The sequence below is a fragment of the Hakea prostrata genome, chromosome 9 (genome assembly GCF_041222555.1).
Source record: "Hakea prostrata isolate BN-2017 chromosome 9, UWA_Hpros_2, whole genome shotgun sequence".
NCBI lineage: Eukaryota > Viridiplantae > Streptophyta > Magnoliopsida > Proteales > Proteaceae > Hakea > Hakea prostrata.
Genome location: NC_142608.1, coordinates 42,602,661 through 42,619,547, shown reverse-complemented (window position 1 = coordinate 42,619,547; position 16,887 = coordinate 42,602,661). Strand labels below are relative to the sequence as shown.

Sequence of the window (16,887 nt, the reverse complement as noted above, 5' to 3'; positions counted from 1 at the left end):
GGGAATTGAGGGCCTTCCACTACTCGGAATCAAATGAAACTTTAAACACATATTCTATAACTTATCTAGCATGGAAAAATGGTTTTAAATCATATCCCACCAAGCTCTAAGGTCATCAACCAATCTTCTCTTCATCAAGGCGTAGTCTCTTTTCTATATCCAACACTGTCTTCAAGTATGGGGCATCATCTTCAATCTCCATAGGTTTGGAGTCGAACACTATATCTTCTACTGATATGGCCCATAGTTGACTTTCACTTCTACTTCGGGTCTTCGGACCTATAGACAAAAGAGTATCCGGGTTAAGGTTAGGGCCGGGTTTCATAGCTACGAATGTGGGTCCTCATAATATGATCGAGGTCGCCAATCTCCAACCAATTCTTTATCAGCCAGATGATACCCAGAGCATTGCTGATTTGGGGAATCACTTTAACCCTGAGTGGCTCTTGAAAGAGAACCATACAGCTAGCCATAACTGGGAGGTTGCTCGAGAATGGAGAACAAAGGGCGGAATTCCTCATGATAAGAGAGAAATAGCCAGTATGTCTGACCCTGATCTTAACTCACATGGATGGGGGTAAGGAACAAATTTCTATCTCTCTTATTAAAACTAACTTACTATCGATCTCATTTACTTATTCTGTTTGGTCTTCATTGATTAACCTACAGATGTTTTGGGGCTGCCTTCAATGCTTTTTCTAAAGTACTAGAAAGAGAAAAAGTTCTGTCTCAAGAAAATGACAGCTTGATTAAAAGAAATTTTGAATTGATCAATGAGGTACAAGAACTCAGAAAAAGTTTGAACTCTTCAGAGAGAAAATTGACAGTTGCTGAATTCAAAGAGATAGATTTGATCAATGACATAGATGATTTACAAAATGATTACCAACTCTGCTCTGATCTATGCACTGACTTGCAGGAAGAGGCTTCTATGTTAAGGAGTGCTGTTTTGAAACACAAAGATGAGCTTCTCCACTCGAAATGTTAAAGAATGATGCTCTGGAAAGGGCTAAACTTGCTACTGTTGAGAGAGAAGATCTCAAAGAAAAATTAGCCAGAGCCTTTGCCTAGTCAAAAGATGTTGAGAGAGAGAAAAATGAACTCCTAGAAAAGCTTGAAAGGAGTGAGAAAATAAATGCAAACTTAGAGTTGGCACATGAGTATCATCATAAAGCCTTCAACTCAGTTTTGCAGGAAAAATTTGCTTTGGAATTTCAGAATGATACTTTGGGATCGAGACTTCGTGAGGTTGCTGTAGAAAGAGATAATCTCAGGGTTTCTTTAAGTTTGATTTCGCAGGAAAAAAGAAAATCTAAATGTTCTTTTGGATGAGACTCTGAAGGATAAAACTTCTATGCTTGAAGACATGCAGTTAGAAAAAGAACAATTCGAGGTAGAAAAGAAAAGAATGCATGATGAACATCAAGTTGTTCTCAACTCAGTTACCTCATCAATGAAGGAAGCAGGAGATAATCCAACTTTCCTCGGATTTTGCAAGAATGTGGTAAAGGTCTGCTTTGACCAAATCTTTTCTGAAATCCTCAAAATTTACCCCAATATTGATTTCAAGATGCTGCCTGCAGAGTTTCTCCCATCTACAAAGTTTTTTGATCTTAGGAATTTACAGCATCCGAATTCAAGTAGTTCTTCGGAAGATGACAATGATGACTCTTCCAGTTCTGACAATAGTTACTCTTCCAGTGATAAGAATGATGATGATGATTCACCTCCCAAAGGTGATAAAAATGCTGCTACAGATGATGACCCACCTGCAAATCCAGATGTTTAAGCAAACATCTTCCTTTGTTTTTTAACTTACCTTTTTGTTAACCTTTTAATATAAGCGCTTTGACTTTGTCAATCTCTTTTATATCAATAGAATTTCCCTTTCTTTTCTTTTGCTCCTTGTGGCTATGATAAAATAATATTTTGAAGAGAACCTTTGCAATGTTGACCATGGATATAAAATGATAACCATCCTTGAGTTGTTGCACATTTGATCAGATACCACACTTCTAACCAACTACTAAATTTTTGATTAGTTGCTGATGAAGTATTACTAAGGAAAATATGGCTGATGAAGCTTTTATAACTGATCATATGTTTCCATCCTTAGACAATAGTTGAAGAAAGTTTTTGTGTCTTTGATTAAAGTCTTCCATATAACCAGTTTTGTGAGAATTTTTCTTGATCAACTCCTCTACCCTAGATCGAAAGGCTACCTCGAAAGGCTGTCTACTTGAGCTTGACTTCGGAAAATCGGGACCATCCTCAAAAGGAATGATCCATGATTAAGCTAGCATGACCAGGCCTCGGAAGGCTGGCTACTTGAGCCTGACTTACGAAAAGTCGGGACCACCCTCGGAAGGAATGATCTGTGATCAGCTTCGGAAAGCTTGACCAGGCCTCTGAAGGCTGGCTACTCGAGCCTGACTTACGAAAAGTCGAGACCACCCTCGGAAGGAATAATCCGTGATCAGCTTAGGAAAGCATGACCAGGTCTCGGAAGGCTGGCTACTTGAGCCTGACTTACGAAAAGTCGGGACCACCCTCGGAAGGAATGATTCGTGATCAGCTAGCATAATCAGGCCTCGGAAGGCTGGCTTACTTGTGAAATCCAGCCAAAAACCTAAATTAGACACCCTATTTGTTTTGGATGAAGAAGAAGTTGTTTGATGTTTGACCTTGAAGTTGGACCTTGAGTATGGTGTTGATATGTTTAGAAGGTCCTAGGAAGTCAAGTCAGACCTCTCCCTTAGTATAGATTCGAAAACCCATAGCAAATTGATGATGGAATTCCCTACTTGAAGAGCTTGGTTGATTTAGAAAAGAGAATGCACCTTGATGAAGAGAAGATTGGTTGATGACCTTAGAGCATGGTTAGATATGATTTAAAGCCATTTTCCTATGCTAGGTAAGTTATAGTTGTTGTGTAGAAAATTTCGTTTGATTCCGATAAGAGAAAGGCCCTCAAATCCCTGTTTTAGGCTATGCTGTCAGCCTGGGTTGAGTGCTTGGGTCGACTGGGCCATGCTACCCAGCCACTCGACCCAAGAAAAACAGAATTCGAGCAGAATCTTCTGTTTAGGTCCTTATTGCTACATATACCTCATAACTTCGTGTTTTTAGTATCCCTAGCCTCCAAAACACCTAAAGAACGATGGGAACTCATCTCCAAGCCTCCTTTGGTGTGGAAGAAGATCTACATTCAACTCTCAAGTTTTCTCTCTCTTGTTCTTCAATCAAAGGTTAGTATTCAATCTATTATGCTATTGATTCATTCTTACTATGATCATTCTCTTCTCTAATCTGAGATTATGAAGAAGATATTGCATATCTGCAATCATATCTTCTACAATCTCTTCTCATTCTATAAGCTATGATTTCATGTTCATTCTCTACATGATTTTCATGATTTCTTCTTAAACTATGATCATGTTCTTATTTCGATTTCTTCTAGCATATTAGATGCATCTCTATGATCATTCTTACTCTTGATTTACTGTGTTCATATACTAGAATGAGGTCTCATCATCTCTAGTTCATCTCTTTCATTCATAGCTTGTTTTCAATGAAAACCATGTTGTTTTCCAAATTAGAAAGTCTTGTTTTCCAAAATAGAAACTATGATTCTAAATTAGTAAGTAATGGTTTTAATGGTTGTTTGATGTCTAAATTATGCTTTTTAGTCTTAGACTACTGTGTTACACATTCCCTCCAAGTTTCGTAGCATTCCGGTTTGTGTAGCATAGGTTTCGGATCAAGATTCTCTTTTTATTTCTGGATTTGCTCTTGGGCAGATTGCCTGGGTCGACTAGAGCACTCAACCCAGCCAATCAACCCGCAAGAACAGCAACTCTGTTTTTCATCCGTTTCGACTCCAATCTTTTGGAATCACTTCTTATGACTTATACATGTTTTGTCAAGCTTGTTTAGGTGATTTTGGATCTGTTCTCTGTTCTCTTATTTGAAGACTATAAGTTCGGATTATGAGGTGAGTATTCCAACTCACAATATGCCTATTTACATGTCTTTATGTATTATGACATGAATGCATGATTTAGCTACTGTTATGACTGAATTGTGATTGTGATTGTTTAGGTATGATTTGGGATTGGGGAATGTCCTTTTTACATTTCTGTCCTTGGACATCATTAGGGATAGTATGAGATATTTCCAATGTTGCCCTTTGACACTTTCCTAGATTATTGGCTGTCACACCTAGGACTTGTCTAGCAGTGTTTGGCTAGGATATTCCCTGTTATATCAGACCCGATTCCGAAGGGTATTGAGACCGAACGACTCGTGGTAGCAATGGGGATTCATGGGCGCTCAAGACCGGTAACCAACCCATGAGGGGACATGAATCACATTGTGGGGGCCATTTATGGGTAGGGTTGCATATGGATAGACTTGGGCTCATGGGCACTTAAGACCGGTAACCAACCCGTGAGAGGACATGAGAGCTTCCCGTTTACTATATGTGGATGACCTATAGGGTTGATGAGTCCGTAGTCTGGGACTATGCTGACTCTAGTGTGAAGGATACCGGAAAGGATTGTCAGGGGCGAGGAATGGACGTATCTGGATCTGAGTTGATATGACTAAGTAGAAGACTTGCATTGGGCTAGGCTTTACCTTGACATGCGCCAATACTTAGACCAAACGGTTATGTGAGAGAGCGGTGACTTAACCCCCAGCCATGGATTGTCCAAGATGGATGAAGGACCCTTTGCCAACCGGCGTTGTGAGAGATGAGACCTACCAAAAAGAAAAAAACCCAAAAAAACAAATAGAGTTAGAAGCATTCAGATATTGTTCATACATTTCAATATATTTGTTTATGAATGCATGTGAAGATGCTTATGGTGTTTGGATTACTTGCTAAGTTCTTTTGAGCTTACCCTTTGGGGGACTTGTTTTTTGCCGGCTACGAAGAGAACCCGTGCCCCGACGGAGGACCTCCTACTTGGTACAGCCCGGATGTCCTTGGACAAGGTCATGAGCGAGGCAGCCAACACCGGATTTGGGCTGCAGCGGGCCTCCTATTGATGGCAGCTGGCCATCATCTTATTCGCCCGATGGGGATGGCGCTGAAGTTTCAAGAGCATGACCCTAAAGTGAAGAGGATGAAGACTGAAGAAGAAGAAGAGCCGACTGAAGATGTGGATTAGATTCTCTTGTTTCTTCTAGACTTTTATTTTACTTGTATTAGCTTAGAGCTTGCTTTAGATTTCGATCTACCTTCCGCATATGTTGTGGGGTATATTTCCGCTATACTCTACAGTTGTCTTTTGATTTGGTGTCTTGTTATTCCGCACTCTGATATTCTTTAGTGATCCTTTTGTGATCCTTTCTTGACTTTTATTATTAACTTATTAGAATACAATGATTTGTTCTTGCTTTTGATTATGTTATTGTGCTAAATGGATATGATTGTTCCTAAACTTGATCTTTTGGGCTGTGGATCACTCCCGGATAACCCCAGATAGGGTATAGGCTTGGTGTATTTGGGCGGGATGTGACATTACTAGAGCCTGACTTTGGAAAGTCGGGGTCACCCTCGGAAGGAATGACCCTGGATCAGCGTTAGAAAGCATGGTTCAACGAAAAAGACCTTTCGCGCAAATTGAAGAAGAATCTTTTGATGATAATGGTTGATAGAATAATTTCTTCAAGAATACCAGAAAGTTCTGCTTCCTTTCTATTGATAATATTTCTTGAGGTGAATTACAATCTATGTTCCCCTCAAACAGCTTCCATAAGCATCCTTGAGCCAATATGTATTTTTGCTCACAGTTTTTGTTACCACATATGGTCCTTCCCAATTTGCAGAGAATTTTCCACAGTTCCTCGGATCTGATGCTGATTTTTTCCTCAAGACCAAATCCCCAACTTTAAAAGTTTTAGGTTTGACACGAGCATTATAGTATGCCGTTGTTCTCCTCTGGTACTCTATATTTCGATATAGAGCTCTCTCCCTAACTTCATCCAAAAACTCAAGATTTACCCTCAATCCTTCTTTGTTAGACACCGGATCGAACCTCTCTAATCTATCTAATCCAACCATTACCTCCACTGGAGCCAATGCCTTGGACCCATATGCTAGCTTAAAGGGTGTTTCTCCCGTTGGTGTTCTGATTGTAGTTCTATACGCCCATAGCACATGAGGTAAGTCATCGACCCATAGGCTATTTGCTTCATCTAGTCTCCTCTTAATTCCCTATAAGTGTGTTCTGTTAGTTACCTCGATTTTGACCATTGCATTGAGGATATGCCACAGAGGAGTTTTTGCATTCGATGTGATAATCTGCACAGAATTCCTTGAATCTTTCGTTGTCAAATTGAGTTCCATGATCCGTCAATAAGACCTTTGGCAGATCATATCTAAAGATGACCTTGTTTTTGAAAAACTCCAAGAGGGTGGTGTGGCTAAGGCCGCCCCACCCAGTGAAAAACAATGCGCTACCACAAACCTCCAGACCAATAGGAAATGGACCAAGTAGATCCATACCCCACATTGCAATTGGACAGAATGGCCATTGGCACATGCTCTCCTTACAATTCATAGCCTTGCATTCGTGGCCAATAGAATCCTTGCCTTTTATAAGCCAAAGCTTTCCTAGCCTAGATGACTTCCACAGATTCCTTCATGGACCTCTGCCAAAGCATATTGTGCATCAGATGGTCCCAAACACTTCAAAAGTGGCCCATAAACTGTTCTTTTATATAACAGTTCATTCTTTAGAATAAACTTGGCAGCTCTTCTTTTCACAGTTCCGGCCTTTTCTCTATCCTCAGGGAGAATACCCTCTTTAAGATACTGTATAATAGGATCCATCCAAGATATTTCTGCATCAATGTCCATTATATCTAGCTTTGAATATGCTGGAATATCCAGCTCCTCAATATATACAGCCTGCGGTAAAGAAACAAATTTTGCAAATGCTAATTTCGCAAGAGAATCTGCCACTGTGTTCTGATTTCTGGATATTCTCATAATGGAGAATTGTGAAAACCATCCTTTACATTCCAACACCTTCTTAAGATAGTTGATCATCCGATCATCTTTCGCATCATATACTCCCGTGACTTGAGTGACCACCAGCTCAGAATCGCTTTTTACTTCAATGTTTTGCACACGAGGGGATTTGGCCAGTCGTAATCCCACAATGAGAGCTTCATATTCTGCTTCATTGTTTGAAGCGTGAAAGTTAAATCGAAGAGCATTTTGAATTACAAATCCGAACGGACTTTGTAAAATCACGTCTGCTCTTGATCCTTGAGAATGACTTGATCCGTCCACATGAAGAATCCACCCAGTAGATATTTCACTAGAATCTTTCTCTTCCTCTTCTTCTCGAATTAATACTGCACTCACTGCCGCTTTCGAAGAAGACAAATATATCTGCAAGACCTCTCCTGGCTTTGGTCGAGATAGAATTGGCAGACGGTCCAGCTTCCTTTTTAATTCTTCAAATGAACTTTGACAGTCCTCTGACCATCTGAATTTGTTAAGTGCATTTAAACTTTTCAACGCCTTGAAGAATGGTGCACATTTATCTCCCGATTATGATATAAATCTGCTCAATGCCGCAACTCTTCCTGTTAAACTTTGGATTTCTTTGATATTGCTGGGTGCTGACATATCTAGAATGGCCTTGATTTTTTCTGGATTCGCCTCGATACCCCTTTGTGTTACCATATAACCAAGGAATTTACCAAATGAAACTCCAAATGGACACTTTTCAGGGTTAAGTCTCATTCCATTACTTCTTAGTACATCAAAGCATTCCCTTAGATCAGTGAGGTGATCAGATCTAAATTGGCTTTGTACGAGAAGATCATCTACATAAACCTCCATATTTCTTCCGATCTGATCAGCAAACAATTTATTCATTGCCTCTGATATGTTGCCCAGCATTCTTTAATCCGAAAGGCATAACCTTATAACAATAGCTTTCTCGATTTGTCATAAATGCCGTGTGAGGTTGGTCCTCCCTTTTCATAAGAATTTGATTGTAGCCAGAATAAGCATCCATAAAACTTAACATTTGCTGACCTGATGCGGCATCAATCAACTGATCAATTCATGGTAGAGGATAACAATCCTTAGGACAAGCCTTGTTCAAATCAGTATAATCCACACACATTCTCCACTTGCCATTGTGCTTCTTCACCATTACGACATTTGCCAGCCATTTGGGACATTCAATCTACTCAATAAAATTAGATTTTCTAAGCTTTTCTACTTTGACCTTGATCGCCTCATGCTTTTTTGATGAGAAATTCCTTCATCTTTGCTTTACTGGTTTAGCAATATTGTCTATTCAGAGACAGTGTTCTGCTACCTCCCTGCTTAAACCTGGCATATCTTGTGCCGACCAAGCAAAGACATATGCATTTAGTCGAAGAAATTCTTTCAACAGGTCCTTGTTTTGATTGATCTGATCAGCTCCAATCATGGTTCCCCTGTCTGGATTTTCGAGATCAAAAGAAATTTTTTCCAACTTTTCTACTGGTTCTCCTCTTTGAAATTTTTCTTCATCCCTATTATCCATAACTTCAACAGTAAGGGCAAGAGCTTTACCTTGCGATTTTGAATCTTTCAAGAAAGTTGTATAACTTTGTCTCGAGGTTCTCTGATCAGATTTGCATTCTCCAATGCCTCCTTCAGTTGGGAATTTTACTTTTAAATGCCTTGTTGAAACCACAGCTCCAATAGCATTCAGAGTTGGCCTTCCCAAAATTATATTGTAAGCTGACAAATTCTTTATCAATAAAAATTTAGTAACCATAGATACTGTTTGTGGATGGGTTCCCAATGTAATTGTTAACTCCACAGTTCCTTCCACCGAAGTAGATTCTCCAAAAAACCCAAAAGTCTTGTTCCGCAAGGTTTTATCTTGACTGCATCCATCTTCAACCATTGAAAGGCTTCGTAAGACATAATGTCCACAGAAGATCCCGTATCAATTAAAACCCTGTGAATATCCCTATTTGCCACCTCAATGACCACAACAATGGCATCATCATGTGGCTCTTAAATTCCATCCATCTCCTCCTCTGTGAAGACTATTTCTTTCATCTTCTTAATTCTTTTCGGAATAACATGAGATTCGACAGCATTGACATACCTGGCATGAGCCTTAGACTTTGAAATTGAGTTTAAATCTAAACTCCCCAAGATGGTCATGACAGGAGACTATTTCTGTTGAACCCGCTGGTTTTCTTGATGTTTAGCATTTTCATCTGGAGGACTAGAATGAAAATCTCTCTTCGCCTGGTCCTCCCTCACTGGTGCCTGGTTATCCCATCTTCTCAGCTGATCAGCAAAATTTATCGGATTACCTCCATTTCTCCTTTGAACATAATGATCCAGTCTTCCCTGACTGATTAATCATTCAATTTCATTTTTCAGGATTCTGCAATCATCAGTATCATGACCATGATCTCTGTGATATCTGCAAAATCTATTTGGATTCCGTTCATCTGCCTTTGCTATCATCGGTGCTGGCATTTTATAAATCCTTGATGTTGAATTCGCATCAGAATTTCTGACCATCTAGTATTAAGAGGAGTATAATTTTCTAGGAATGGTCTCAGAATATCCCTTCTAATTTGACAATCAGGACCATTTCTCGAATAATTCTTTGAATATGAGGATTTGGAACAGAAATCGTCTCAGCTCGAGAAAGAGTTCGAGATCTTCTAGCTGGTGAGATCGAACTCTTCCCTTCTGGTTGAATTCCGACTTGCTTGATGAACGTCCTCATCAGATTTTGCGTTTCAAGTATTTGATGTTGCATACTTTCAAATCGTTCGGTGATTTGATTCGGATCCAATTCCAAATGAGAAGCAGCCAGCGTATCTGCAAGTTGCTTCTCCTGTCTTTCAAAAATCTCAGCAGGACGAGGTGAACGATCTTCCGTCATTCTTTGCCTTTGCCGAGTCTGCATCGTCGGAATTTGCGTTCTGGAACTGTTTCTCTTGTTCTTCTTTTCGGATTTACTCTCCTTGGCTCTCTTTAGCTTGTTTCTGCCATTTCCACTGGTAACATTTCCTCTTGCTCAGGTGATTGAGCCATGACCTTTGTTCTAAGCTTATTTAAGCTGAGATTCCCATAGACGACATCAAAAATGTTGATGCTAATTTTGCCGATAGCTTTGGACCGCAACCTTCGCACCAAGCTTCTCAAATCTGGATCGAGCTGGTAGATTTGATTCCTCCGCTAATCTCTCGTTCACTGGAAAAATGTAACACACCAGTTAGAAACGGAGCCAATCGTCTTGATCGGCATCGCATCTCCGACGGTCTAGTTAGGTATGTGAAGACGATTCTTCAGAGCTCGAAGGAGCTTCTGAGATGTTCTAATGGAGTAGAGTTAAGAATGAATCCAGTGTTTGAATCGTTCTGAGAGACTTACCTTTGACGAGTCCTTTTTCCCCTTTTTATATAGATTTTCCCGCCTATAGTGTTTTTCAATCATGACCACCGGATCGTAGCTCCTGATTAGACGGCTGTGATCAATCTTCTTCTATCATATTTGGGCGAACCCATATATTTCTTTATTGAAACAATCGAACCGGAGCGAATCGTCTTATACCGGTACTGGGATATTTTAGTCATAACAGAAGGTCTTTCCTTTCTATACCTTTTCATATGTCTCCTAATTAGGTAGATGGCTTTCGTTGTAGATATTCTTGGCATAAACCCAAACTGGTTCTCCATAATTGTAGTCTAGTCTCTCAAATGGGTTTCAATTACTCTCTCTCACCATTTCATTGTATGGCTCATAAAACTTTAAATATCTCCTTTACTTTTGTAAATTGGAACCACAATGCTTCTCCTCCATTCATCTGGCATTTTCCATGCGCTCATAATCTTATTAAGTAACTTAGTCAACCAAACTAGCTTGCATGTTCCTAAGCTCTTCTATACTTCTATTAGGATTTCATCAGAACCTTGTGTCTTGCCTAGTTTCATCCTCCTTATTATTTCTTTTACTTTGGATATCGAAATTCTCCACATACACGTTTGAAAATTGAGGCCTTGGTGAATGGTTTTTAATTGTCTGAATCATAGGTACTTGAAGCATGCTCGTTTAGTAGACTAGAGAAATAGATTTTCCATCTTTTCTTAATTTTCTCATCACATACTAGTACTTTACCATCTCTATTTTTAATACATCTAACATGGTCAAGATCTCTACTCTTCCTATCCCTTATTTTAGGTATCTTATAAAAAGATTTTTCCCCTTCCTTCGTGCCCAACTTGTTGTATAACTCTTCATTCTTCTTCTCCCTTGCTTTTCCCACAATTTTCTTAGCTTCATTTCTAACCAACCTATACTTTTGAACATCCTCAACATCCTTAGTTCTTTGTTATGTCTTAAATCTAGATTTCTTATTCTTAATGGCAGTTTGAACCTCACTATCCCACCACCAAGTCTCTCTATAAGAATGGAGTTTTTCTTTTGATTCATCTAGTATATCTTTAGCCACCTTCTTGATACACATAGCCATTTCATTCCACATCGCTTTATTGTCCCCCTTAAAATCCCAGTTTCCTTATTTGACTTCTTTATTAACAAAGGATTTCAAGCACTTTCCTTTCAAGTTCCACCATTTTATTCTGGGATAGATATTCTTGCACCTTTTGTTGAGTTTTTGGGGTTAGACACATATCTAAGACCACAAGTCTATGTTGTGAAATTAAGGTTTTCCCTGGTATCACCTTGCAATCCTTGCACAACAATCTCTCAGTCCTTCTAGTTAGGAAAAAATATATTTGGCTTCTATGATGTCCATTTTTGAAGGTAATTAAATGTTCCTCTCTCTTTTTGGAGTAAGTATTTATAATAGATAAATCAAAAGCAACAAAAAAATCTAAAATTGAAATCCCTTCCTCATTTCTCTCTCCAAAACCATTTCCTCCATGTACACTCTCGTAGCCTTTCTGATCTTTTCCAATATGTCCATTTAGATCACCCCTTAAGATAATCTCTTCTCCTTGATGAATTCCTTGAATTAATCCATTGATATTTTCCAAAAATTGTAACTTTAGAATTTCATCCAATCCTACTTGAGGTGTATATGCACAAATTAAATTTATCATCTCTTTCTCCATTACAAGCTTGATAGCAATAATCCTATCACCCACTCTGTTAACATCCACCGCATCATTCTTAAAATCTTTATCCACTATTATACTACTTCATTTAATTAGTTTTATCCCCAGTATACTAAAGTTTAAAGTCATCAAACTCTTTGCCTTTTTATCCCTTCCATCTATTCTCTTGAATGCAAGCTATATTAATCCTTTTTTTCCTCATAACATCTATCAATTTTAAGCTCTTACCTATTAAAGATCTTATGTTTCCAAGATGCTAATCAATCCTACGTTTTTGGACTAGCTTCTTTACTTGCACTTGTCCATAGCGCAGGAACCCTTGCCTACAAATCACCGCATCCGGGCGCCAATGTGACCCGTTGCTTACAAGGTATCCCTTAGCTAACCCTTACCCACTTATCACTACACCTAGGCCATAGTGTAGCGCATCGCTTCTTTTTACAAGGAACGCTCTAGCATAGTGTTTATCATATAAGGTCGAATCCATGAAAAAATGTTTGGCTAGATTTTTTCCAATGCTAGCTGACGACCTGACGCACCAAACCTCCTCCTTTACCTAGGCTTGGGACCAACAACAAAACATTGGCAGAGTTTGTATTCCAAACTCAGTATTTTTAAAAATCATATCCGAACTTATGTAGTGAACTTTGATCTAAATTTTTAGGGTGATTTGATAAATATAAAGTCCGTGATAAATAGGGTAAAAATATGAAACTCGTCGGGCATGAGTTCTAAAATCATCCTTCTACTAGGTGCAGAATTTGAATGAATCTAGACACCGTAGTTTGGGAGAGCTAAAATGTAATCTTAGAGTTCATTCCAACTCCAACCTTTTGAGGGATATAGAACTTTACTTTTGATTAAAGGATCAAATTTATTAATAAGAAAGAACTGGATCCAAGACCAATCCTAGAAGGTTACATATCAAAGTATAAAACCTCCCAAAAACTACAATCAAGTCCCCTAACCAAAACAAAATGTTGATTTTTGCATAGCATCTAAACTTAGACCTGGTATTGTCCCCATTCACCATCTCTTCATGAGCTACAATCAATTGTCCAACAACAAGATCAGATTGCACCTTCCCTGATATTGTAACTTCCTCAAAATCAACATGCTATTGGGCATGCCTTCAACCCTGAACCCCTTGGTTGGAAGCACCATGACCTCCTCTGTTCGATCATAATCTCACAAGACGTGACCATATCCTTCTGTTTGGGCCTCAATTCGTCGCTAAATTGGAACGGGATATGATAGACCCTTCTTTAGAGATATGTAGTATGCTCAAAATCCCAAAATGCCTTCCTCTTCTCCAACAGCGGCGGAGTTGCTTATGAAAACCTTGAAATCCTAATATGATAGGTTAATGGTTAACCCCCTTGCCCACACCCAAGTATTTGATTGGTTGAAGCCTTTTACTAGACGGATCCACCACCAACTCATGATCATCATTAACCACTAGGGATGGCCCACCCTCCACACATACCCCATTCATCAAATTATCATTTTGAAAGGCAGCTCGAGAACAAGTCATTCAAGGAATTCTTCAGACATTACCATATAGAGTTCAGAAAGTCTTATGTTGCTTACCCGCAATGCAATGCTCAAGTTGAATTGAAAAAGGGAACACTTCTAGATGGAATTAAAAGAAGGCCAAAAGATGCTAAATCTCACTAGACAGAGGAATCACCAAGCATATTGTGGTCATACAAGACGATTGTCTGTATTCCAATTGGAGAAACTCCCTTCAAACTTGCAAATGGAACAAAAGCTCCAATCTCAGTTGAAGTAGTGGTAGGTTTTCCCAGATCAAAGGCATTTGACCCAGTAGCTAATGAAGAAGGCTTAAGGCTGAACTTGGAAGAAATGCAATGTACAGAACTGAAGAATATTAATGCTAGACTGCAGCACACTTCAATACCGGGGTTTGACCAAGGAGGCTTAGAGCTGGAGATTTGGTCCTCCAAAAAGCAGCAACATCTGACCCATGGAATGTAAGCAAGTTTTCTCCCAATTGGAAAGGCCATATGTAACAACCAAGGTGTTCAGCTCAAATAATGTGCTTCGACTTCTTGGTTTTGATGAGAAGTGGTTTTTTTTAATTATCTGTTCAGTTTCTTTCTTTATCAAAATGCAAGGTAGACCATATCTTTGTGCCTTCTAGTGGCCTAGACAAGTTTGGCTGCTTAGTCTCCATCTTTTTCTTTTTACCATGGAAGTTCTCCCTCGTATGCTAAATGTGTATCGAGAGATGGGGGGCTTTAAGGGTATTGGAATTGCTAGAAAAGCCCCTAAGGTGTTGCATCTGTTTTTCGCTGATGACCCTTTATTTTTTACCAGGCAATGGAGAATAATTTAGGTACAATCAAGGCTGCTTTAGATCTTTTTTTCTTTTTGATTTGTCAAGTCAGAGTATTAATTATGAAAAAAGTGGCATTGCTTTAGTTCAAATGTGCCAACTCATATGAGGAATACTCTTTGCAATATTTTCAGTATACTTGAAATATCATCCTCAAGTAAGTATTTAGGTACTAACCTTTATGTTTCATTGCCTTTTCCTCTGCTGGCAGGCAAGTCCTTATAAAATCTGTTTTGACTGCTGTCCCTACTTACTGTATGGGTGTTTTGAAATCCCTAAGCAGGTCTATGACAACCTGGATTCAATTTCCCTCAAGTTCTAGAATGAGAACATTGAGAAAACCAGTAATTGTTCAATGATCAAGAAACTTGTTGGCATATTTTCTTGTCTTGTAACCATGCTAAATGTATCCATACAGCAAGTCCTGTGTGTCTTAGAACTGAATTTTGGAGTGCTAACTCTCTTCTTGATTTATTTATTAACATTTTTCATCAGTCATCACAGAAAAAGGATCTTCTAGATTCGGTGTTTGCTGTATGTTGAATTTACTTTAATGCTCAAGAAACTTGTTGGCATATTTTCTTGTCTTGTAACCATGCTAAATGTATCCATACAGCAAGTCCTATGTGTCTTAGAACTGAATTTTGGAGTGCTAACTCTCTTCTTGATTTATTTATTAACATTTTTCATCAGTCATCACGGAAAAAGGATCTTCTAGATTCGGTGTTTGCTGTATGTTAAGTATATCATTTTATTACATTTGGAAGTCTAGGAATTCCTTCCTTTCTGTAGGTGCTCTTATGACCCTGGTAAGACTCTTGATTCTATTCTCTTTTGGTTGAGGGAAATGCAAATTGAAGCACATTGAGGAAAAGTCAAGTGAAAGAACTATGGAACAGAATGTAATTTATAGGTCTTATGATACAGAGTTATCTAGTTTGATTGGAACCTAATTAGCCTTCTCCGCATGATAGCAGCAACCATTTTGAACCACCCATATCATCCACTTCCGTCCTTCCTCTCCTTGGTCTCTAAAGCCTGCTACAAAGAGGAACCAAGGAGAGGAAGAACGGAAGTGGATGATATGGGTGGTTCAAAATGGTTGCTGCTATCATGCGGAGAAGGCTAGGCATGAGTTCTTGATTCCTGTTTAGAAGCGACACTTGATGGGTTATTAAGAAGGTTGGAATCTAGGTCGTCTTTATAGGGATGACTTGAATTCGGAAGATTTTTGGACCATTGTTGTAACCTTCCTAATATGGTGCCCATTCCCAACCTACAAGTGTGGCCGTAAACCGAATTCTTCTCCTTCTGGCTAGGCACATGTCTAAGTCATCTTTAGACCCATCCACAATAAATTCTTAAATTTTTTTTTTAAAGAATTGAGGTTTATTCGGGACAGCAATGCGCACCTTGAATATTCTCAACTCATCCATCTATTTTTTGGTTGTGAATGGTCAAACCATTTGTGGATTACCAGCTGTCTTGGCCTCCACATAAATATTCTCAACTCATCAAATCCCATTAATCTTTGTATTCGAATGTGGGAGAGTCATCACTGAATTTTCCTACCCTTAACTGGGTTTAGTGTTATTTTTTCAACTCTATCTGCTTTGGAGAGAAAGGAATGAGATTAAGTTTAAAAAAGGAGTTCCAAACTCGATTAAAATGAATACTAAAGCATAAACATCAATGGACTGGGTCGTTAGACGTGACATTCTCGTTAATCAAATCTTATCATCAAAGGTCAACTCAGTTGGCAATGACAAATGTCTCCTAGTGGAGAGGTCAAGGTTTGATACTCCTGGATGGTATATGTAATAGTGTCCACCCATTATTTCTAGTAAGTTAATATAAAGCATCCCCTAAAAACAATCTTCTCCTTTAAAAATATACCTTTTGAGCAGTTATCCAGCAAAGAAAAGCTTGATTGGCAAATTTTCCCTACTAGTGCTTTGCAAAGAAATACCTTTCAGCAAATATCGGTTGAAATTTGCCGAATTTTGGCCGATTCGCCAAACAACAACTTTTTTTCAGGATATATGCTCAATATCGCCGGAAAAATGCCAATTTTCCGGAGAATGACGAAATATAGTTGAAATTCAGGCAAATTTTTGCCGAAACTAACATCCATTTGCCAAAATCTTCCTTGCTACTCCTTCCTTTCTCTCTCCATGCGAAGAACTTGGCATATATTTATTGGATTTTTTACAATAGGGTGAAAGAGGTTAGGGTTTTCTTGCAATAGGTTCATTGCTTTTGAAAGGGACCAACAACCAGAGGTAGAAGAATTCAAAAAAAAAAGGAGACGATCTTCAACACTTTGTCTTCATCTCTGCTTTTCTTTTCCGAAAACCACCATCGGAAATAGTCACACATGAACTTCATCTCTGCTT

General features: G+C 38.8%; 1 protein-coding gene across 1 annotated transcript; it reads right to left on the bottom strand.

Annotated features, from left to right (window-relative positions):
• Positions 1-5,737: 5,737 nt before the first annotated feature.
• LOC149005263 (uncharacterized) lies at positions 5,738-9,935 on the bottom strand. The gene is made up of 4 exons (XM_089135827.1): positions 9,812-9,935; positions 8,701-8,761; positions 6,776-7,505; positions 5,738-6,223 (listed from the first exon to the last, which is right to left on the bottom strand). Exons 1-4 carry the CDS (start codon positions 9,933-9,935, stop codon positions 5,738-5,740), a joined length of 1,401 nt encoding a protein of 466 aa, XP_088991953.1.
• Between the last annotated feature and the right edge of the window lie 6,952 nt (positions 9,936-16,887).

Bases quoted from the DNA above. Each gene is read 5' to 3' on its own strand.
- LOC149005263 (XM_089135827.1), bottom strand. From the start codon at position 9,935: ATGACGGAAGATCGTTCACCTCGTCCTGCTGAGATTTTTGAAAGACAG. The intron at 8,762-9,811 runs GTATGCAACATC...AGAATTTGTCAG, and splicing joins AATCACCGAACGATTTGAAA to CTTACAATATAATTTTGGGA. The intron at 7,506-8,700 runs GCATTTAAAAGT...TAACAAATTCAG, and splicing joins GGAGCTGTGGTTTCAACAAG to ATGGTCAGAGGACTGTCAAA.